The 23,274-nt window shown below is 37.5% G+C and overlaps 1 protein-coding gene across 2 annotated transcripts; it reads right to left on the bottom strand.

Moving 5' to 3' along the window:
- Nucleotides 1-204: 204 nt before the first annotated feature.
- Nucleotides 205-22,342, bottom strand: EIF3E (eukaryotic translation initiation factor 3 subunit E). Of its 2 annotated transcripts, XM_057408204.1 has the most exons (13): nt 22,189-22,342; nt 20,616-20,730; nt 17,355-17,472; nt 13,535-13,577; nt 12,969-13,073; nt 11,053-11,178; nt 9,476-9,600; nt 8,272-8,398; nt 5,725-5,826; nt 4,632-4,741; nt 1,826-1,928; nt 1,451-1,585; nt 205-363 (listed from the first exon to the last, which is right to left on the bottom strand). In XM_057408204.1, the coding sequence occupies exons 1-13, from the start codon at nt 22,276-22,278 to the stop codon at nt 325-327; spliced, it is 1,338 nt and encodes a 445-aa protein (XP_057264187.1). In that variant the 5' UTR covers nt 22,279-22,342; the 3' UTR covers nt 205-324. The 2 variants fall into 2 exon arrangements, with proteins under 2 accessions (XP_057264187.1, XP_057264188.1); XM_057408205.1 differs by lacking the exon at nt 5,725-5,826.
- Between the last annotated feature and the right edge of the window lie 932 nt (nt 22,343-23,274).

Below are 23,274 nucleotides of genomic sequence, written 5' to 3'. Positions count from 1 at the left end.
TTTTTTTAATTGCAACAGCAACTGTAATTCTCCACTTCCAAACTCAAACAGCTCTGACAGCAACTGCATTCTTCAGGACAAATCTAACAGAACCAATACTGTAAATTTTGCAGACTGTGATCCTAAATGCTTCAGACCACCATTATGCTAAGAAGCTCCTATACAACATAATTATCTGTTTAAGTTAGAGAGATGCAGAGACTGTTAAAATTGGCTAATTTTATTCAAACATTGTTAGATGAACACATGATTACCTTCTCAGCAAAGTTACATATTCATGTGCTTTTTATTGAAAACTGTTTTTTTTTCCTCTACAGGAGTATTTCAATAGAAGCCAGAGTCTTGAGTAGCCCAGTTGGGTGCCTAAAAAAAAAAAAATAATGATTAGTAAAAAAGAAATTATTATCTATTGGCTATTGAAATTTATGAGAAATTGTAAAAAAAATACTGATACATAGCTATGAAGTGGCAATATTGTTAATTAGGGAAGGATACCCTACAAGTTTAAAGTAGATGTTGATACAGCAGAAATACATGATGCAATTAAGTTGTACAGCCTGAGCCCTCTAAACTGGTACTTTCAGAAAGGAAAAATTCTAAATGAGTCTAAAAGAACATAAAATAAGCATATATATTTTTTGAATGCAATAATATCACATAAGTTTCACGACTTAACTTCACTGGAATAAACTAATGCACCACTCCCTGTTCAACTCCCATCAATATTTCAGACAAGCAATGAGGAAGCCCAATAAAACTTCTAACACTTTCCAAGTTCTTTTAATGTGTGGTTTGGTTTTTGGGTGTTTTTGAGTATATATGGCTGGGTCCTTAAGTAGACCTCAGAATTATCCACCCTACACTGCTGTTCTTCTTTACAACAAAGCTGCCTATGTTTTAAGGCAGACAGAGGCAAAGCCAGATGATCTTGCCAACTTCTTCACTTTCACTAGCTCTACTTAAACCTCTGGCTGACCTAATTATATTCTCTAGTATTTCATGAAATGGGTTTAACAGTTAGGGTTTTGAACAACTCCTCCTTCATGTTCCAGTCTTAAGTCTTATATATACACCTACAGATATTTAAATACAACCCACTTGAAAAAAAGTAATATAACTACTTTGACAAAACAGCCTTCAAAATTAGCCCTTTTCAGGTGGTGAAGGAAACCATTTAAAGGAAGTAGAGAATCAAATGGTGAGAGAAATACACTTATTTATGCAACAATAAAAGGAATACTTGGTGATTAAGAGACAGGCAAGAACAAGAATCACTGCCTAATGCTCACCATAAGGAAAAAAAAGTTTTCCAATTTGATTCCTAGTGCCAGAACTAGAAGTAGGTATATTTGATGAATTAAAGAACAGGCTAAGAATTATACTTCAGTATATCTCACAATAAAAAAAACCAAACACCTCAGGAATTCAGAAAAACATAACTTATACCAACCTCAGATCTACCACTCTGATTCAATTTCTTCTCAATGTTCATAGCCAACATTTGACTACGGAAAGACAGGCTTTTGGTCTTTTCAATCACTTGTTGGTAAGGTGAGACTGCATTGTTGCCCATGACTACATGGCCCTAAAACACAGCAAAGATAGAACAATTAAACAATCACTCAGAATGCTAAGCCTTTAATAGAATGCTCTGCTTTCAAAGCTTTCACAGTTCATCTTACACACAGGATCAAAACAGAATACATGAGTCACTTTATGGGCAAAGAAAAACAGCAGAAATCAGAACTCTCTGTTCTTGAATACAATAAAAGAAATTTAATGGAAAACTCAACAAATTCACCTGGATCCATGTGTACAGTCTTACCAGCTTTGAATCCAATTTGGCATCTAGTCGTGCATTTCGAATTAGATTGACAATCCATCTTTCTGCTTCTTCAGGAGTCATATTTAGTTTATCTGCCAACATACTAAAGATAACAGACTTATCAGATTGTGAAATAAGAGTCCCCCTGATGTTGGTAAACACTACTAGGGACTGCGGAATACAAGTTAAGCTAACACAAAATTTGATACAGCCCTAGACTTGTATTCAATAAATACCACAAATCTGGGATGCACACTGCCATTCGTCTGAAATGACTTTAAAGCTTACATACATGCACTCTTGCCTCATCTCTCACCCCCACTGCTTTACACTGGGACAGTGTGAATAAGGAATTCACATCCTGAAGTATATAATTATTCTGAACTACATCATCCTATAGTTAAAATTTTAACCTGTACTATTTTTCTGTATTCCTATTAAATCGTGCCTATGTGAACATTCTTTGGAAAAATGTCAATTAAGTAATTTAACCACAAGTTAGCAAACACCATTGTAACAAGAACGATTGAACTGATTTTCTTCTTACTTAAATCCAGCCAGCAGTCAAGAGAGTTTAGACCAATTAGTCCAGAAAAGTGTTTATCAATAAACTTCATATTGAAGCTTCAGGAGACAGAACCATGAGACAGTTTAGTATAGAAAATGGGACAGATAAAACTGCAAGAAGCTTGAGCATAGTGTAAGGAGGGAAAGTGGAGGAAGACAGAGCAAGGAAAATTCTTAATGAAACAAACACTCTTTTCCAGGAGTAATTCCTTCTGATGGCATTCCCTGTGGCTTTCCAGCCAACTCCTTCAGCTTCCGGATGGCAGTTTGCTCATACACAGGACATTTATAATGCTCATTCTTCCATCAGCTTTCTGACTAAGGTTACAAACATGAGGTAAGGGCTACAGACATGACCAAAAAGCCGCCTGGCTACACTGAGTAATGACACATTCAGGTTTACAAATACACATTAACACCATTAGTACTAAGGAATGGAAGCATGAAAGTTGTACTCTAGATGACCATTGTTCATAAAGACCCCCAGTGTAATGCAACAGAAATTACCAAATAACGATGCAGTGATTTTATTAATGTTTCAAGAACACTGGTCTCTCATTTGAGGTTAGAGGTGATTTCAAAGGGTACTTTCAAAAACAGTTCTTGAGATTATTTCTGTCCCTGTGTCTTAAAAGAGGATTCACTTATTTGGGTCATGATTTAAGTTTTCCTTTACTTAAAGCACAAGTTTACCAAATTCCACACATCTTTGTATATAAACAAGCCTATCTTGTACTGCACAAAAAATATATAAAAAAAAGAAGAATGAAACATATTAAGGTCTTCAATTAAATCCAGGCATATCAAACTAACCAAAATACATTTTGAATTATTTTCATCTATTACTCCATGTTAAACATGGTATTTCAAACAGTAAACTAACTGCAGGATGATTTGGGATGTGCAAGTTCTACATTACAACTGATAAAGCAACTACATTCTCTGAAAGCGTCAGCTGCTTAACACATGTAAGTAGTAAAAAACAAAATTAACTGGGACATCTATTTTGCACTGAACATAAATAGCAGATTTCCCACTAATCGTTTTCAAATTTGTTCTGAATAAACAGTACTTATCAAACACTGTGGTACAACCAACTAGTTTTCAACTCCAAGAATAGCAGTGAAAATCACTTTTAGACAAAGAAATGCAAGAACCATGCCTCAGTCATTTAATTAAAAGCATTCTCACTAGCAAATTTCTTCAAAACCAAGCCTGAAATGCACCAAGAAATACTTAAGCACCCCACTTAATAATCCACATCTACTGATTGTTAAAGCTTGGCAAAATTTAAGGCTTATGTCCATTATTTGAAACACAATGACTTACTGAAAGGAATCTCACAGTAATTACCTGAAGTGATATATGGTAAGAATATTCATGTCAATATGAGATGTGTCTGTCTCAACTCAAAGTACATCATTCACCTCAGAGAACACTATAATGCTTATAAAATTATGACACTGCTGCCTGTATTTATGAATCACACATAACAACGAGAGCCAAATACAGCACTTACTATCCTATTTGAAGTTGAAATACCACATACAGCACAAAAAATACAAACTGTAAAATAAGTGAACTTAAATAAATGACAATCATCTACCATAAACCTGGATTTGTTAAACAGAGCTTGCTATTTCTGTTGTAACAAATCACTAGTATGTTACACACACTTTATCAGTATTTTTTGACAGACTGGGAACATATTTAGGATACAACCTCCACACTCTCTGCTGACTGGAGCCAGATCAGAGAAGCAGACTTCTCACAACAACATCTAGTCTTTAGTTAAAAAAGCTTAAGCACCTAATTTCCTTTAAAACTTGTGCTTAAATATGCACAAGATTCACAGTACTAAAATAAATAAATAAATAAATAAATTATAGGAAATAGCAAGAAACGATCAGGAAGAACTACATTTGCATTTGTTCTTCCAAATACTTATTCAAAGACCCCTTATCCCTGTGTAGTACTCAAAGTGATTTTAGCTAAAGTACTAGCTTCCTTATAAAGTGAACATTGAAGTTAAGTACAAGAATTCAACTTTGAAATCTGATTGTTGTAATTTAAGTATATCATACTAGAGCTATAAAACTAGAATGACAACTATCCAATTACACTTTAGTTTGTGATTTTATCTGATGACTGAGTAGTCTAGTACTGAAGTTTACACTGTCTGTCAAACTGTCATCCAAGACTGATGTTTCTGAACTGCCAAATTAAAAAGTGATCTTACCCAATGCTGATACATTGATGGATGCGACAAAAAGTTTCAAATATAAAGAGACGGGCATTCTCAATGAAGTCCTCAAGGCATGCCACTAAGAAGAAATCATTCACAAGCACCTGCAGTGTAAAGAGAAGGGGAACACTGAGGACAAACATGGAAGTAGCAATTTACTTGTACCATCAATATCAGTAAACAGTTGATCTAAGCACAGTTCTTGGTATATTCTAAGATGTGAAGGAAAAGCTACAGATTTAGAGGTTTTCATTGTTCTGCAGCTTGTTAAACAAAAATTGTATGCTAACATGATTACTGAGATCTGACTCAAGAAGAAAACAAAGGTCCCTGCAACACAAATTTAGCCCCCTGCTCATACTGTAGGATTCTTCTCCCACTCCACTTTGCAATTTGATCAGCATTCTCCTTACCAAGCAAAACAGCTCCTTAGCAGTGCAGGTGTGCCTATGAAGTTTAGATTACAGGACCAGCAGCCCTATGTAGTGAAGACTATTACAAACCACTTGATTTTCAGTTAGGTGACTAATACTAATGAAAGAAAAGCCAAACCAGAGGATGTAAGAAATAGTACTGGTGGTCAGCTATTGGGAATACTGACTTTCACAGGAGTCAACCCAAGCATTAGGTATCTTCTACTGTTCACAGTATACTAACTAAGGGTTTTCCAAGAATACGTACCTAGCTATCTTAATGTTACTTCCATTACTTTCCACCACTACAGTTCCAGGATGCAGTATCTTTCACTACAAAAGGATAATCCAAGCTTTTCTTTGAGCATTTCTAAAGCACTAATGGAAAAGCTGAAGCTCAGCCAAATTAATGATTACCTATCACTACTTCTAGAACTGATAAAATGCAATTTTAAAGCTATATCCTTACCAGCAAGTCTTGTTTAAGTGTTACAAAATGAGTTGTTAAAAATCCCCCTCCCAGCAAACCCAACTCTACACACTCGTGAATTAAAGCTCATCAGAAAATACTGGCAACGGAATCAAACACCACTTCGAACAATATTAGCTGGTCATTATGAATTTGAGGGATCTTTACTTAAGGGAAAGAGTCTTATGAATGTTATAATCCTTACTGTTTCACACTCTCTCAGCTTCTTCTGCGCACCATCAAAATCAAAATTAACGTATAAGCATTCCACAAACTCTGTGATAGGGTCCCTGTACGTGTAGGACTCCTGTGAAAAAAATAAGGAATAATATTAGGAATCAAAGCCACAAGAGAACTCAAGTATTCCTTATATTCTTTAACCACAATTTAATACTAGAAACAAGTCCATTATCATAGAATCAACCAGGTTGGAAACTACCTTTAAGATCACCAAGTCCAATCCTTACTCCAGCACTGCCAAGGCCACCCCTAACCCATGGCACGAAGGGCCTCATCTACACAGTGTGTGAATGCTTCCAGGGACAGTGATTCCAGCACTGCCCTGGGCAGCCTGTTCCAATGCCTGAGCACCCTCTGGGGAAGGAATTATTCCTCATCTCCATCTAAACCTCCCCTGGTGCATCTTGAGGCCATTTCCTCTTGTCCTGTCCCTTGTTCCTTGGGAGCAGAGACCAGCCCCACCTTGGCTCCATCCTCCTGTCAGGCAGCTGTAGGGAGTGATAAGGTCCTCACTGAGCCTTCTCTTCTCCAGACTAAACCCCCAGGTCCCTCAGCAGTCCCCCATCACACTTGTGCTCCAGGTCCTGCACTAGCCACACTGTCCTTCTCTGGCTCCACTCCAGCACCTCAATGTCTCCCATAAACCACCCTGGAGAATAATAACTAAGTTAAACTTCACCATTCCTCTTTTAAAAGCAGTATAACTGCACTCTCACCCACCCACAGCAGCCTGGATAAACAACCAGAAGCGTAGTTTCACATTCAGCTTTTAGTGCTGTAGTCTTTGGGTTTGAAAAATGTTACAAACTAGAGCTAGTTCTAGCTCAAACCTCCAAATTTCTTAAAATATGGAAGAACAGACTGACAGGCACTCTTCCTAAATTCTGGTTTCAAACAGTAGTCCAAGACAATATGCTTCATATTTCAAACTGAAGGACTGTTTAATTCAAACAGACAATATAGCTATCAAACAATGCTACTTTCTCTATATTAAAAAATACTTCAATTTGGCATGAAAAAAATTACTCAACTTTCAACTACAAGGCAGATCTATATACATCTGGGTAAATTACGATGTAATTTAAGACATTTAACGTACAATTTTAAGACAGGTTAACTCAGTATCTGTCACTACCTGCTTCAGTATACAACAAAATCAGCAAATTAAAGTAGTTACTAATAGATTTATCTAGATCAAAGTTGTTTTTTCTTCCTCAAAGAACTGTATTTACAGTCTTATTATCTAGGTTTAAAATTCAGTTTTATAGGTAGAGGGGTCTTCACATCACAACTGTCCTTGTTAACCACATAATTAACATCCACTATGTAAAACAGCCTTGGATCAATCATCTAAAATTAACAGAGATGAACAGTTTACCTGTTGGCTACATATTTGCAAAGGTATTACCAATCTCTAATTGCTAATAGAGATTGGTAATTTCCTATGACATTTGACAAATCACTTAATTTGATGCTTTGTTTTTCTTGTGTAGGCAAGTCACTAGTTATCCATCTAATCTACGTTAAAAATGTATAAAACCTCTGCATTTCATGATTTAATGTAATGAACCATACAGACTAGAAGAGTACTAAAAAATAAATCTCTTATCAGATATTTCAAAATCAAATCCAGCAAAGTTGGTATTTTCAAAAGGAAAACCCTAGTGATTTTTTTTATTCATACCAATTGTAGAAGATAAAACAGAGGCAAAAGTTGTTGTGAAATGTTACTTCAAATATTAGAATTTCAACGCTAAAATTGGGTTTTAAGACAGAAGATGAGTCTTAACAGTTCAACTACTTTACAGTTTCTTATGCTACTTTTGCGAACACTAATGCTTAGAACCAGATTAAGATACACTTAAAAGTTGATCTTTGCATTGACTGTGCTTTGTATAGGTACTTAAACATCAATGCTTGAAGTGGATATAACTGACTGCTACCCTGTAATAACTTCACTGTCACTCATATACCATAGTTTATTATTCACTATATTGTTATAATTACAAGTGTTCAGAATAAAATCCTTTTGCCATAAGCTCCACTGCTACCAAGCACAATTCTTTTATTGCTCTTGTCCACATCTACACCCTCATATAACTGACAGAATAATTTTTAAGAAAATGCAAATAAACACAAAACAATATACTTCAGTGGTTTTGAAATGCAAGCAAGGTCCAACAAGATCCCTTATTCACAGAATTACTTGGAGGAATGGCTGAAACACAAGAATCAGATCCAAAGCCATTTCACACACTGCGCTGAATTTTCTGCATTTAAACACAGAGAGAAATCAAAACCAAAAGCATACTCTGATTATTACTTGTTGACATCAAAGGAGGAAAAATAATCATTCTGTCCTCCCACGGATTAACATGCATTTTACTTCACAGTGAAAAACTGTTCAATGAAAGAAAAATACAGACATCCTAAAAAAGGCATATTATTAGAAGAAAGTTATGAAGAAATTTCAGTAAAAATGATGAAAAAATTAATGGATTTCAGTCCTTACCTGCTGAATAACCTTGACTAGATCTTTCAGCACTTGTCTACGTTTTCGAACATCCTTATTTGTTATGACTGCAGTAGTCAAATATCTGAGAATATGTGGGCACATGGTCTGAATTGCATTGAGATACCTAGAAGGATAAAATACAGATCAAGCTCAGATAACGCAATTTTGCATCAAAACAATATTCATGATAAATAGCTTAGACACCTTTTATGCAATTCAATACCAGGGCTTATGACTGACCATTTATTAAAATACAGAAGAACAATTTTTTTTTGTCAGTCTTTCTGGGGCACAGGAAGGAGGAAGCAAGGGGTAGAGAAGGCAGCAGTGCACTAGGGAAAGAAGAGGCTAGTACTGAAGAAGAATGGTTGATATACTATGTTCAGGTCAATGCCGGCCTTGGCTGTCAGCTACACTAGTTTCACAAGAGGGGTTTGGACAAGCACAAAGAACCACAGGAAATCCTTTTCTGAATTGTCATCTGAACCTGCAACTTTCCTGTTCAGCTGTCCAATGAATTAGCCCATAAGCACAAGTGAGAAATTACCCCCACCCCCCATACCAACACATATACTATGAAACAAAAAGGAAGCAAAAAAAGCCCGCAAATTACCATCCCACTGCAATCATCATGGAAAAAATTCAACTGCCTTTTATTACTATTATTCCCATTGTAATATGTCATATCCAACTAGGTACTACTTGTAGTTTCTCAGTGTTCAGCTGTTCTTGACTTGAAGATATACGTACAAGTCGGTCGTCTCACAAATGGCTATAGCATTTCAATCTTAACTTTTATTCTCAGATTTTTCTCAAGTTGCCTTCTTAAAAAGGTTTTGTAAAATCAAAATAGAACAATACCTTCCCCATGAGTCTTAAAAGATGTGATGGGGTTGGTAGTCTAACAAAATCCTTTATTCCATCCCCTCAAAGCACCAGAATAAAGAGTAACTTCCTACTTCCACACTGTTTTCCCTTGAAGCGGGAGTATAACAATGAAGAAAAGCTGATTCTAAACACACATCAAAAACCCCAAAATAAAATCAGAAGACAAACATGGAAAAAGAAAGGCTTGGAAAAAAATATTCTAACTGTTACTGTCATTAGAGCTTCTAAAACAGCTTCAGGCTAAAAATGTTTGACAAGCTTGCATGTTCATCATCTGCCTTCATTTTACAGGCTGGAACACAGCACAACTTACTGTGGTTGATAGAGAAAAAGGTCAATGATATTGTCTCTCCCTTTAGGATGATTAAAAAACACAAACAAGGACCAGTGAATGAGCCAAGTTCTTTGCTGAAGAGACTGCAGCGGGGAACTGACAGACTAAAAGAAAACATAACATTGGTTTAGGTCAAATGGAACACAGTTTGCATGAATACCTGTAATTGTTCAAAAGTTTGTGATTTTCCCCAGCTCCTTTTAACTGTTAGTTAGCACTGTCAGGCTGAATTTGACCTCTAGCTCTCTAATCCATCATCTGTTAAAGATAAATGTGCTGAATATTATAATAAAGATAAATTTTCCACTATTATATTCTAAATTGTTTGCCAAATTTGTATTTTGTTAATGTCAACAGGATAGATTTTAGTTATCCTAAGACCACCACACTAACTTAAGTTAGTCTTTCCCTTTCTAATCCTGAATTGTTTCTTGCATTCCCTCTTCAGATGTGATCTGAAGAACTACTTGGCTTCTCCAGCTTTTCAGTTTTACTTCCTTTCAAAAGACTCAAAAGCTTTTTTGCCACATACTCTCAGAAAACGATGAAACACTATGATCACTTTCAGCCAAGAATGCAACTATGTTCATTTAAGCCAGCTGATAATGACACATAAGGAATCAGCACTAAGTATCTGTATTAGCTCCAGATTTCAGCAGCACTTCAAACGGATTGCAAAGCAACATTTTGAGAATGAACTCGCACAGCAAATAATCAGTCTAAAGACCATGACAAGTAACTACTATGATTCTATCCTAAAAAAATCTTGGATACTAATGAGTAAGTCAAATTTAATAGTCTAGTTTTATAAAGAAAGAAAATTTGAGAAAAATAAAAATCTATTAACATTAGTTATCTGCTACAAAGAACAGTTCTGGGGAGAACAACAACAGGCAAAAGCCAGTCACAAAAAACATTCAACCACCAGACACCTTTTCAAGATTCCAGTTCAGGAGAATAAAACTTCCATATTTCATATATGGCCACTGAAGCCTCATGAGGGGAAACACTGAAAAGTCCTTAATCAATCTAGTTGCTCTGAATTAATACTGCAGTCCCACTCTTTTATGTTTTTAATGCACACTGAACTCAGGAGCTGACAAGGAAGCTGAACTGGTTGAAAACTATTTCCAAAACCAAGCTGTCTTGCACTTTGTGTCAAAAATGTGGTTTCACGCGAGTGCAGTTTTGTTACATGCATTTCATTCATTTTGGAAAGCTAATAGTACAACTATCTGAAAGTTAAGCAGGTATTTCATACAATGATATCTTGCCCTCAAGCTCATCTTTGAGAATAGGTTTTCTGGTCACTGGAAATACTTTAGGAGTTCCCAGCCACATTTTCAAATGTGACAAGAGGGAAGCAAATAATTTGAAAAGGAAGCTTCACTAGCTCTTTACAAGTAGACTTCGGCTCTTCCCACCATTATTAAGAAAATATGTAGTGAAAAGCTGGTAAACTACTCAGAAACAAAACTGCAAGCAATTCATAATAAAACTTGAATGCTAACACCTCTAACCTCTCACCTTAATGACACAACCAAGATTTTACTTACATTATTATCTATTGTCTCCTTTAGTCTTGTAAGATCTTCCATGGCTGCATCCCAATTCTGCATCAGAATTTCTGATGCCAGTTTTCCCCACAGAGAACTCAAAGCATTTCTGTCTGTTGCTGGAACCTATTTTCAACAGCAGCAGCAAAAAAAAAAAAAAAAGAAAAAATCATACTCTCAATTTTTCTAAATTACTTTTAAGAAAGAAAAATATTTCTGGCAGTATTTTTAATTTATAAGACTTGCAGGGTCCTATCTTGCTAATTTAAGTGCTTCTGAAGTACTAAAACACGGTTCTAACAAAGCAGTCTCCTAAGGAACCCACTGCAGTAGGTAACTGCCTTAAAAAACCTAGTACTCAATGTTCTTTCTGCTAATGAGTGCCAAGAAGCGTATTTCCTAAAGAAATGTCCAGTAAACCTGTGATTTCGCTGTAGTGAATATGTTTCCTGGAAGGGTACTCCTAAGGTCAAGCAGTGTTAGTTTTATACAGGAATGAATTACACTAGGCTACTCACAGTGTCAAATTCTGTTCTCAGATCAGTTACAATAGCTCTTTCATAGGCTGCATTTCATGACACAGAACTTTAAACAAATCTTCTTCCATCAGAATTAGTAATGAAAGTCTTATACCAAGCTTTATGAAATTAGCTATTTGACATATAAGAGCATAATGCTAAGCCCAGAATTAAGAATGAAGAATTAAAGACAGCTGCTCACAAACCTACATACATAACTTATTTTCTCTCAGTATACAGAATATACCTATAACACTGACTGAGCTTTATAATCAAAATTTCAAGCAAGAATTCAGTTTGTTGCTACTTTAAACCCCACTCTGATTAAAATATATATTTCCCAATTTTTCTTCTTTAATTATAGCCAATTACAGAAATTATTATTTACTCTAGCATTATTTCAGAAAGTTATGGATATTTTTAATGGGACTAGAAATTATCAAGAAACAAACATCAACATATGAGCCACTATGTATCTTCAGCAAATGCACCACATACCCATGACTGTGAAATTTACGGTTCAAAAGCCATTATTTTCCAGGTAAAAAAAGTGCCAATTTAGCCAATACTTTCAGTTGTGAAGGTTCACACGCACTCTCCTGGTTCCAAATCATTTAATTACAAGTAAAAGTTAGCTATTCACAGTAACTTCCTTTAGATACTGCAGCTGCTCTAGCTACAGTACCTGGATTTTCAGGCAGTTACCTTAAACCTCCATTTGTCAGTAAAATGGCACATTCACTGACCACCAATAATAAATTTACTGCGTTAAGATGCTTACAAGACACCAAATCTTCTCAAAATTCACTCCCACCGCAAATTGTATGAATTACAGCAATATGAAAAGCTTTGCTTCAGAGACTATAATCTAGTTCTACAATTCTCATTTAAGCTGCTTACATCTCCTAGGCAAATGACTTATACTCTTGATTCTATCACAAAATTCAAAACAAGACAGATGACAGCTCAGACGATAAGGTGATAGCTCATTACCACCAATTACATTCAATCTACCTGCAAGCTTTTCACTACTGTGAATTACATCTGTGCACAAAACAAGCGCTCATTTTGCTGCTAGTGTTTGGTTTGTTTTTTTTTTTTTAAATATTTTTCAGGATACATTTGCAGTGAGGAAAGTATGTCATATTTATATGTTACCACAAGACCTAAAAATTAAGTTCTAAATTCAGCATGAAAATAACAGATCTGGTGGGCAATTGTTAGAGATGATTATTAACAACTAGTTTAAACTTCTGTGGTGCACAGTAGTTGTCTCAAAAAAAGGACAAAAGTATTAGATTTTAATTATTAATATAGACACTGGTCTAAGTATTTCATTAAAATAAATAAACCGCAACTTCCCCTTCTTCCCCAAGCCAACTAACATCCCAAACTTACCAGAACCCTGAAGAAGTAGAGATATTCTGCAGCTCCGGAATAGTTACCACATTCATACTGGAATTTTGCATACCTGTAGAGTGTATCTAGGTACTCCTGCCTAAACTGAAAAGGAACACAGAGAGCTTTTCTTCACTAGGAAGAAACATACTGCTGCAAGCCAATTTTAATAGTAAGTTAACCTTCGAAGTCTTTAGATTCTTAGAAAGATGCTGTACACAGGAAAGACAATATTAAACTATTATACTCTTAATCAGTGACACCAAATGCAAGATTATACCAATACTGGGAAAACTGTGAAATTCTGCATTACAAAGTAAAGCATATCTTAGTTGTAAGCATGCAGCTAACATTACGTTACAGCTTTATTTTTATTTGTATAAAAATTAAAAGCTCAAAGGCATTCAAGTAAAATACATTGGCATTAGGAATTCTGCCTATTTACAATATTGACATGAGACAGGGCAAAATGTTAGCTCATAATTGCTCAATGCTGCTCGTGGTGAGGGAGGCTGGGTGGAGATATTTAGCCAAATTCAAACAGATAAAAGAATTAACACACTTACACCATGCTTCTCAGCTAAATAGTCAAACAGCATCCGACCATCCCTATAATGAAAAAATAAAACCACTGTTTTTGCAAAACAACCTGATCATCACCAGTCACCAACACACTACACAACACAACCTTCAGCCCCTAGAAAATATCCAAAGAGAATATAAATTTAAATGATACTCCTCCACTTGTGCAAAAGCAACTGCAGAAACAGCAGGCCAATTACCCTTAAAGTGTCATGAAAAAGTTTCAAAATCTTAAAATTACTGTAGTTTTAAATAAAGAATGCCACCTGCAACAATAACTGGAGTTAAAAAAGGGTGAGAGGTTGGTTTAAATTTGATGGCATAATGAGCTTTCAGCATGTAAGTTAACTTCTGACTTAAAAGAGCTTCTAATTCCACAGCAATTTCACAGTCTGAACTTAAAAGGAGACAGGAAAAAAGTGCAAAAACTCAAATAAAATAAAATGAGAAACTTATCCCAGTGCTAGCACTGGGCATAGCAGTTAGCAAGAACACTTCTACCACTGCATATGCCTGCAGACTGCGAAACTACCAAAAAAAAATAATCATACTTGGTAAGGTCTAAACATCTAATTTATACATGATCACATTTCTGAAGCCTCTTTTTTAGTCAACATAGATAATAGAAGGACAAGCACTATTACCTAGATCAAAGAAAGGGAAGTTCAACCCTCCAGTAGGCAAGTGTAACATTAGCTACCCCCAGTAAGTCTCACATTAATGACCAAACTTTAGATGAACATTTTTAAGCAATAGTTAACTTAGTATTTTCTTCTCCAGTTTCTGCAATGAATCTTGATCAGCTCAGAGTGAAATTTTAGCACACCAGCTTTTCAATGCAATAAGAATTCCATTCAAACTCTGCTGCAATCATCTGGCAAGAAGAACCATAGCTTAATTTGCATTCATAAATGAAGCCAAGTATTTTCAATTTGGCAGTTTGATTGTATGGACTGCCTTTCTCCAATACAAAAAGAATTCATGTTATTTTTAGTTTTCTCCAGACCCCCGCTCCCCAGGCACACATCAACACCTGCAGCTCCCCCCCTGCCTTCACCTCTTTTGTATATTCACACTTCGACCAACTAATGAAACTACCGTATCTGACAGAACATGTAACCAAGATTTAACTGAAAAGGTGAACATGAAGCTAGAAGTTCTTCTTGGGGAAAAAAAAAAAAAAACAAAACAACCCAAACCTCCAAAAACTAACCACATAGTCTGCCCCTCCCTTCCTCTTCCCCCCCCCCCCCCCCCAAAAAAGGGGGGCAAAAAAAAAGGGAAAAAAAAACAAACACACAAAACCATAAAGAACATGACCCTTAAACCAGTAAAAGTTTATGCATTGGAAAATTTCCTCATTTACTCTGAGATCAACTGACTGCAAAGCTGTGAGCTTGTTTAATTAGAACTCATGATATAAAATTCTACAAGGAAATGGCATACTGCCAAAGTAGCCAAGAATGACAATCTCCAGTAAAGCTTGTGGAAGCAATGAAATAATCTCATGGGTTTCTTCCAGTGGAACATACTTGAAGCATGAGGAATACTGACTATTCCTCTATAATTTTAAAGTGAGTGTCCTCCAACAGCTGCATATGAAAAAGAAAGTGAAATATTTCTGGCTTACGCTTGAAAGAACTTCCACTTGCAAAGTCTCCTTTACACATCATCTACTATCATTTCCCAGACTTTGATGTTCCAAACAAGACTGTCATGGAGCAAAGGCTGTGATCTAAAACCCTGATAATATGCAGCTCTAAATTTGATAGATTCCAAATCACCAGCAAAAATTCACAACAGCCAAAGAATCAAGAGTTGCTTTCTGCTATCTAAAGCACGCTCCTCAGGGTCTAGACAGATTGACGCCTTTCAGCCTAATTCCCCCCATTACTGTACAACCCCAACAATCTGGAAGGGAACTTTTATCGAGCCAGTAACTAAAATAAATTGTTTCTGAACTGTTTTCAGATATTTTACAAACAAAAACGATGTACCAGTTCCAATACAAAACTTGCTGCATATGAGGAGCAGTAGATTTGTGATAGCATCAAGCAGTCTTTTTTGGTTTTGGGGGGTTTTGTTTTGTTTTTTAATTAAAATAGACCCAGTCAGCAGCTTCAAGGTGGTTGATAATGGCAACTGGGCCTTTCACTTTCAAAGCTGTATTTCCAAAAGCTGTTGACTGGCTCCTAGCTTCACATAACCACTCAAGTCATAAGCAAATGTAATTCCTTCTCCTCATACAGTTATCCGACATAAATATCCAAGCTGAAATCAGACAGAGATTTGATCCTGCACCTAACAGGGCTTTCCTACAACAGAAGCTTAAGTATGCTCTGGTGATACGTAAACAGAAGATAGAATCTTGTTCTGAAGTGCCAGAAAGCCAACAGATTTCATGATTTCTACTGACATCTTGTTTCATGTGTGCATCAAGACCCAATATATTGCACCTTGCCATTTCTGTACTGAGTTCTAAACTAGACTGTAACAAGTTCTGAAAGCAATATACAGAGGGGTGGAGGGACACAGAAGGGAAGGGAATGAGTGAACAGTTGCATAGTACTTAGCTGCTGACTGGGGTTAAACCACAACAGTGGAAAAAACATAGGACAAAAGGGTGGATTAGGTTTATCTGCAGGCTGGGCAAAGATGGGAAAAGAAAAAAGGATGCTCATCTGCACTTGAAATAAAGAGCAAAGTCTAATCAAGTTCTTCCCCCTTCAGGGACCGATGTTCTTCAGAGAGGTTGTTCCCAAACACAGGTACACCTTGTCAAGATTTCTGCAGGCTAGAAGGAAGAGTTTATGCATTCAGTACTCTAAGAAAAAATTCCAAAAGCAATGTTAGTCTTCTGTATCAGTAGATGCATAAAGCTTGCCAACAATAAATCCAAGTACAGGTTTCACCTTCAAATTCACATCAAAGTGTTCTATCTAACGTGGTGTGCTCTATTTGAAAACTTAAAAAATGTAAGGCTGAGGAAGGGATCTAATTACTTTTCCATAGTTGGTTAGACACACTGACAACAGTAGTAACAACGCTTCCTATGTAAAGACAAAGTTGTAATCTACACTAAATGCCTACCCATCCCTCTTCTGAAGTCTACTTTCTCAAAGACTACAGTTAGGCTCTCCTATAGGGCCAAATTCAGACTTAGCCATAAGAAAAATTTTATAGTATGCAGATATAATGTGCAGCCAAACTCAATCTCCTTTAGTTGCTCCCATAAGCAAAGTGAAGAGAAATTGGGTAAGTCTTAAAGATAAATATCAGCACTATCTCACACCAACAAGTTAGTCAGTTTCAGGGGTGAGGAAAGGGAAGGACAGGACTCCTGAAGAGTATATGCTGTGAGGCTGAAAGGCTGCTTATCCACTGGGGCTCCCAGACTAAGGGCACACCATAACCCTTTGTGGAAGGTAGAGAAAAGAGGAGGCAGATGGTCTCCCAGAAAAAGAGCATCTGAATTGTTTCAGCCCATATTTCCCCTCAAAACAACAAACAAAAACCACCACCAACTTCCCCCAAACCAATCCTGGCTGTAATTTGACTACACTGAATGACTTTCACTCGTCTGGAGTCGAGTCACAAACATTAACAGAGACACCTTATGCACAACAGGTAAAAGTACTGAAAAGACTGAATCGTGTCCAGCAATTTCAATTACCTGACCATAAGCACTACTTGAATTTGCCTGGAAATAAAAATATCTTTTTTTTTTACAGTTGCTACACATGGAGCATTCCTATCATCAACGCCTAAGAGATACCAAGAAGCCATACTGATAAATATAATTACCTGGTGGACTGCATTTGCCTTGTAGTCTCTGGGTCCTCAAACATCTTGACAATAGGTTCAGTCTCAGCTTGAAGCTGCTTCAGCTGTGCAACAACAGTTGTTCTCTTCTCACGCAAAGCTAAACACACAAAAGATTTGTGTGATGTGTAAGTTTTTACAGACGCCAACCTGTAAGTACATTGTGCTGACAGCACATTTGAACACATGTTCTCATGTTCTCCTATCTCAATTGTCCTCTTAGTCAAGTCACAAAACCAGAGGTATCTAACAATTCAGTAACTTAAGAAAAGCTGATAACGTTTGGTTTCTTTCTTCCTGTGCAGAGTTCTAATCAAGCCACTGAAGAGCAGGTATAGCCGCAGCAGTCTGTATTAGACAAGCTATTTTCAAGCTTCCACTAAGGCAGAAAGAACCTTTTAAGCAAGTTCATTTACTCCAAATAAACTTGGAAAGAAGTAAACAGTTCTATGATACAAATAATGTTAATTTTCCTTTAACTGACTAGGTTCTGAAAGCACATTTTTATAAAACTTTAATGACAACTGACAGGAAGAATTTAAAGCAGCTCAACCTGCAAAATTACGATCTGAAACACTATGCATGCTTAATTAGAACATTAAACCTGTTATGAAAAAAGGTGAGGAAACAGAACTAATGGCTTTATGGTGATTGTTTTATAGACCCAAACTTCCTCACCAGATGCTACCAGTGCAATAAAAATGAACACTTAAATAAAGTTCATAAAACCATATACGCCTAAAAAAACCCCAAACCAAACCCTTAAAAAGACCCAAACAGCATCCTGGCACTGGCTATATGACTCAAGAAACATAAAGGAAGATCAGAGAAGCCAAGCCCATATCCTAGAAGAGAACAGTATGCAGGAAACTGGAAGTGATCCATACACCAGGACACTCAGTGCCACAGTGAACCTTTTAGACATCTCTTTCGTGATTTGACTACCTATATGTATTTGAAAAAGAGAGTCCAAAGTGACTAACACCATAATGGTGACCCAACCTACATTTAAGAATGACTTGCCTGATATGAAGTGTTCCAATATGGAGAAATTATCTCCAACTTCAGATGAATCTTGAAATTATAAGAGGAAGGGCAAACAAATGACAGAAAATACATTCATTTAAGAGTAAAAAATGTTTTCCTGTGACACCTCCTGGCTGCACAGTTGTAAGTTGTTCTCAATGAAAACAAGACAAAAGCAACTATAAATTGTGCAGGGACATTTCTAAATATAATGGCATAAATGAACTTAGCTTTGAGTACTTAAACAAGTGAGGTCTTAAAAAAAAAAATTAAGAACAGTGTAAAATTCTAACAAAGCCAGCAGTTCCACAAGGCAGAAACACCTGTGTGTACACACATTCTGGTGTTGATGCATGAATATATGTCAGAAAGAACTCAGAGCCAGTTAAGATCGTCTCAAAGAAAGCTGTACAAGCAAGCACCCAGAACAACCAACTGCATGTGAAAGTACCACCGCTGCTTAATGTTAATTTTACATTGTTAAATAAGAGCCACAGATTAAATAGAAAGTCATATGAAAAAAATTTTGCCAATCTGATGTAAAATCTTAGAGATATTTGAAACTAGCATTACAAAAACGTTACAAGTGTGGAAATTGTTTGACTGCACGAAGGCAGAGCTCTTCCAGTGACCAAATTCATTCAACTTATTTGCAGCTATGGCCTCATGAAACACACTTACCAATCTGCTTAACTGGCTGTAATCAGAACAGTAAAGACATTAGATGAGTTACTTTGTGAAAGTGTGCTAGGACTATTTTTTGTGCTGTTTATGATTTTAACATTTTACTACTGATAACAGTTTAGAATGGCTGAAGAAAGGAAAGAAAGAAGACCTATTCAGCTTTGAGATTTTTACAGCCCTGAAACGGTCTGACTTTTTTTGATCAGTAGAACTGGTAAGTAAATCTAAGCGTGAAGCTATCATTACAACCATTTTAGATTACAAAAGTGAAAACCTCCGATTCTAATTATTTGTTATCAGTCTCACGCACCATTATGTATACACCCATAGACAAGACCTAACTGTAGCATATCAAAGAGTTGGTCACACACTGAATCCAGTGTTCATAAATCTATCAGTCCTCTTCAAAGAGGCTACCTGCCAACTCTCCAGTTTCAAGTGCCTGAAAAGAGTAAGACCCAGAGGCAGAACAACTGTTGCATCTTGTACTTGGCTACGCAAAAGCAACCAAACCTCTTCCTCCTAAGCTGTGGCCAAGACAAACTGTAGTCCCACTGATTTACAAAAAGGAGAGAAATTCCACAAAATGGGGAAAAAAAAAAAAGACAGAATTAGGAATAAAGTTTGTATTTAAAGACTAGGGTTAGGAAGAGGAAAAAAGAAAAACCCAAAACACTAAGAAACAAACAAAAAAAACAACCAACAAAAATCAGTAGGAAAACCACAAATGAACAAAAGACCTCCCATCCATCCCTCAAAAAAAAAAACCAACCAAACAAAACAAACCAAAAAAACACCCCAAAAAAAAAGTCACAAAAAAAAGCAAAACAACAGAACAAAATAAATAATACAAAGAAAACCCCCAAAACCAAACATGAAGTGAGGTATTCAAAGTGAGGTATTCAAATTTCTCCCTTCCTCCCCAAATGCTCCTCAGGAAAATAGAAATTTAAGTAATTAACAAGAAAGTCTCCAAAACCATGTAGAAGACAGTAACAGATTTAACTTCTGCATTCACTATAATTGTAAATACCATTGAGAAACAGTAGTTTATACATAAAGCAAGGAAAACATGTTTTCAAAAACATCTGTATTGCCACAAAGTCTAGAAATCAGTCATGGACAGACTGATTAATAGAATTACTCACAATGGAAATCCACCCTCAGCATACTGGATGCTTTAAAGAAAAAAAAAGTCTAGTAACTCCAAATCATTGTGCAACAATGTTTAACTTGGCAGATGAAAGCAAAGTGTGACTCTTTTAGGATATTACCTTTAAAGTGCTTGAAATTAAAATTCAAATACTTCAGACATAACTCAAATACTAAATTCCTATTAGACCAACAAACCCAAACATGGGATTAGGGGATTCCACTTGTTTCAGTATTGCACTTCTTTTCACTAAGGCCAAAGTTAAATGTAGTCTTTGCATTGCACTACATTTTTGCCGTGCAACAAGCAAGTTACCACTACATATTTATTTTAGACTGAATGGCTGTAAAACAGATTTTACTTCTAAATAAACAGCTTACCATGTGGAATTTCATCAGAATAAAGATTTTTGTACACATCCATAGCAAAATCAACCATGTTGGTATCACTAAGGAGATCCAGCTTTCCTTGGAGTAGCTCTTTTTCATTGTAGATCTGAAATAGGATTAACAGATTTCTTTGAATATTATTAATTTCCAGTTCATATTATGCTTATGGCACAGTTTATGGATTATTTTTTTTCCAATTAAATAATTCTCAACATCAAATTTCACAGCTTTGCAAGATCTCACAGCTCTGCCATTTAGTGTGCTTACTACACAGCCTTTCCATATTTCTGATGTTGACAAGATATCAGTACAAGTAGCAAATACAAATAATCTGAAGTGAAACCATAAGAGATACTCAAGATCATGTTTTTAACTGTAGCACAGACTAATCTAAAATATATTGTTAGGTCTATAGCACAAGAGCAAGTTTAGTTTAGCTTGTTTAACTGGATGGTCAAATTGGCTTTCAAAGCTCCTTCCCCATAATTTAGCCACGAGCTGTAAACTGCGGTTAGGTCTTGAAGATGTAGGTAGAGGCCTCAACTAGAGTACACCTCAAAATTACATTTTCATGAAAGTTGTACTATAATTCACCACATCACATTCATAAATCTCTCAGATACAGAACCTACAAAAGTTTCACCAGCATGTTGGGAGAGATTTGTAAAACCAACTCTATTTAACTTGAGCCAAAATATTAAAAACGCCCCTGAGATGACAGACATCAAGCAAAGTCCATACACTACACATGGAAATGGTCACACAATCAAGCTGTCCCAATGCATACATGCTTAATTGGTTCATTTCTAAAGTCTAAAATAGTACCCATTTTAAATTCAAAGCCTACGTAATTTTACACATTTTATTCCCATTTTAAGATGGATCAGATAAACTCCTCAGACACTTCAGACTAAGCTCTCATCAGTGTAAATTATCTCCCGCATTACCAGGCTCTCTACAGTATCATAACTAAAATTATATATATAAAAAGACCAAGGTGGGACACACTAGATGAGACTTGCACTTGGCTTAAACACAAACTCGTAATGACAACGATTTAGAATCAAAACTACTTATCAACACTGTCTATACTGATGCAACCCGGCATTCGGCCCTGCAGCTCCACGGCTAAGCGGCAGCATGGTGACAAGAGCCGCAGGCGAAGCTCGGGGCTAACGAGGGTTGTCTCACGCTGTCGGGAGGCAGCAGAACACGAACCGCGGCTGTGAGAGGGAATATTCACTTTTCCCACCCGAAGATGAGAAAGGAAACGAAAGTACACCTAATGCGATGAAGGGGAAGAAGTTTCCCCCATCAAGCCTCCTCTCATCCCCCACGGAGAAGGCCCACACACCTCGCCCCGCGCGGTGCGGAAGCCCTGAACTCCTCCCTTCAGCAGCCAGCTCCAAGACGCCTCACGGGCCGGCTTCAGGCCGCGCACGGCCTGAAGACGGAGACGGCCGCGGAGCGCCTGGGCCCAACCGGCAGCTGGCGATAGTACCTGCCGCTCTCACGCTCCCCGAGCTGCCGGGTCGGTTCTACCCAGTCTGGGAGAGCCACGTACCTCCTTGACGGAGAGGAACTCCAGCAGCGGGAAGACCAGGTGCCGGTCCAAGAAGTGCGCAATCTTGGTGGTCAGGTCGTACTCCGCCATCTTTGCGACAGGGACGAAAGAGAGAGGCGGGGCCCAACGACACACGGGGAGGCGAGAGGCGGCCGCGGCTCTTAATGGCTGTGCGCCTGCGCCGCTCCTGTGCATGCGCATTCTGCCCTCCGCGGTCCCGTCCAGAGGGGGTGTGGTGGAGTGCGCCTGAGCAGTGATGTGAGCGGGGTTGAGTGCGGCTGTGGGAGCCGATGGCCCGGCTGGCGGTGGGGTGCGGACGGGACTTCGGCAGGGAGCTGAAACTTTGCTGTGTCGTTGCGGAGGGAATGACGGAGCTGGGTCCTGGCCTGGTTTCTGCTTGAGGCGGTTGTAGGGCCCGTCCGGGTGCGCGGTGTGGTGGGGGCGGGGCTGCCTCCGCCTCGGGCTGGGTGAAGGAGTTAGTACAGCGCGTTAACGAGTGCTCAGTAGAGATAATTTGTCTCTTGTGGTATCAGCGGAATACAGTTCGATGTCTGAAGTGGTGAATTTCTCCAGAAGTGTTACAGAGTAGCTTTGAAGTGCGAGTCCAACCACTCTGCGCTTAATGCGGAATCTTGGCTTAATTTAATCTGGTACAGAGGAGCTGGAAAAGGACCTAAAATGTTTTTGGCACTAAGTTAAATATTTTAAGTGTTGGTTTGTGTTGGCCGTTTTTCTGAGCTCGTTGTGTTGAGGGCATGACAGATCAGAGGCAATAAGGAGCGTGGAGACCTAGCTGTCAATGACTTACACAGTGAAATCCAACCAAGGGTGGAAATGTAATGTTGAGATTAGGAACAGAAATAGGGGAATCAGTAATATGGATGATGACTTGAATATTTCTTGTAGCCAGAGTAAGGAAGCATTGGAACAGGCTGCTCAGAGAAGTGGTGAAGTCACTATCTGTGGAGGTATTTAAAGGGTGTGTAGATGTGCTTAGGGACGTGGTTTAGTGGTGGCCTTGTCAGTGCAAGGTTAACAGTTGGACTTAGTAGAATCTTAGAATGGTTTGGGTTGGAAAGGACCTTA

This window comes from Pezoporus wallicus, unplaced genomic scaffold, assembly GCF_028554395.1.
Source record: "Pezoporus wallicus isolate ANWC-B61680 ecotype Strahan unplaced genomic scaffold, APGP_CSIRO_Pwel_v1 contig_3815, whole genome shotgun sequence".
NCBI lineage: Eukaryota > Metazoa > Chordata > Aves > Psittaciformes > Psittacidae > Pezoporus > Pezoporus wallicus.
This window is presented reverse-complemented; position numbering and strand designations above follow the sequence as displayed.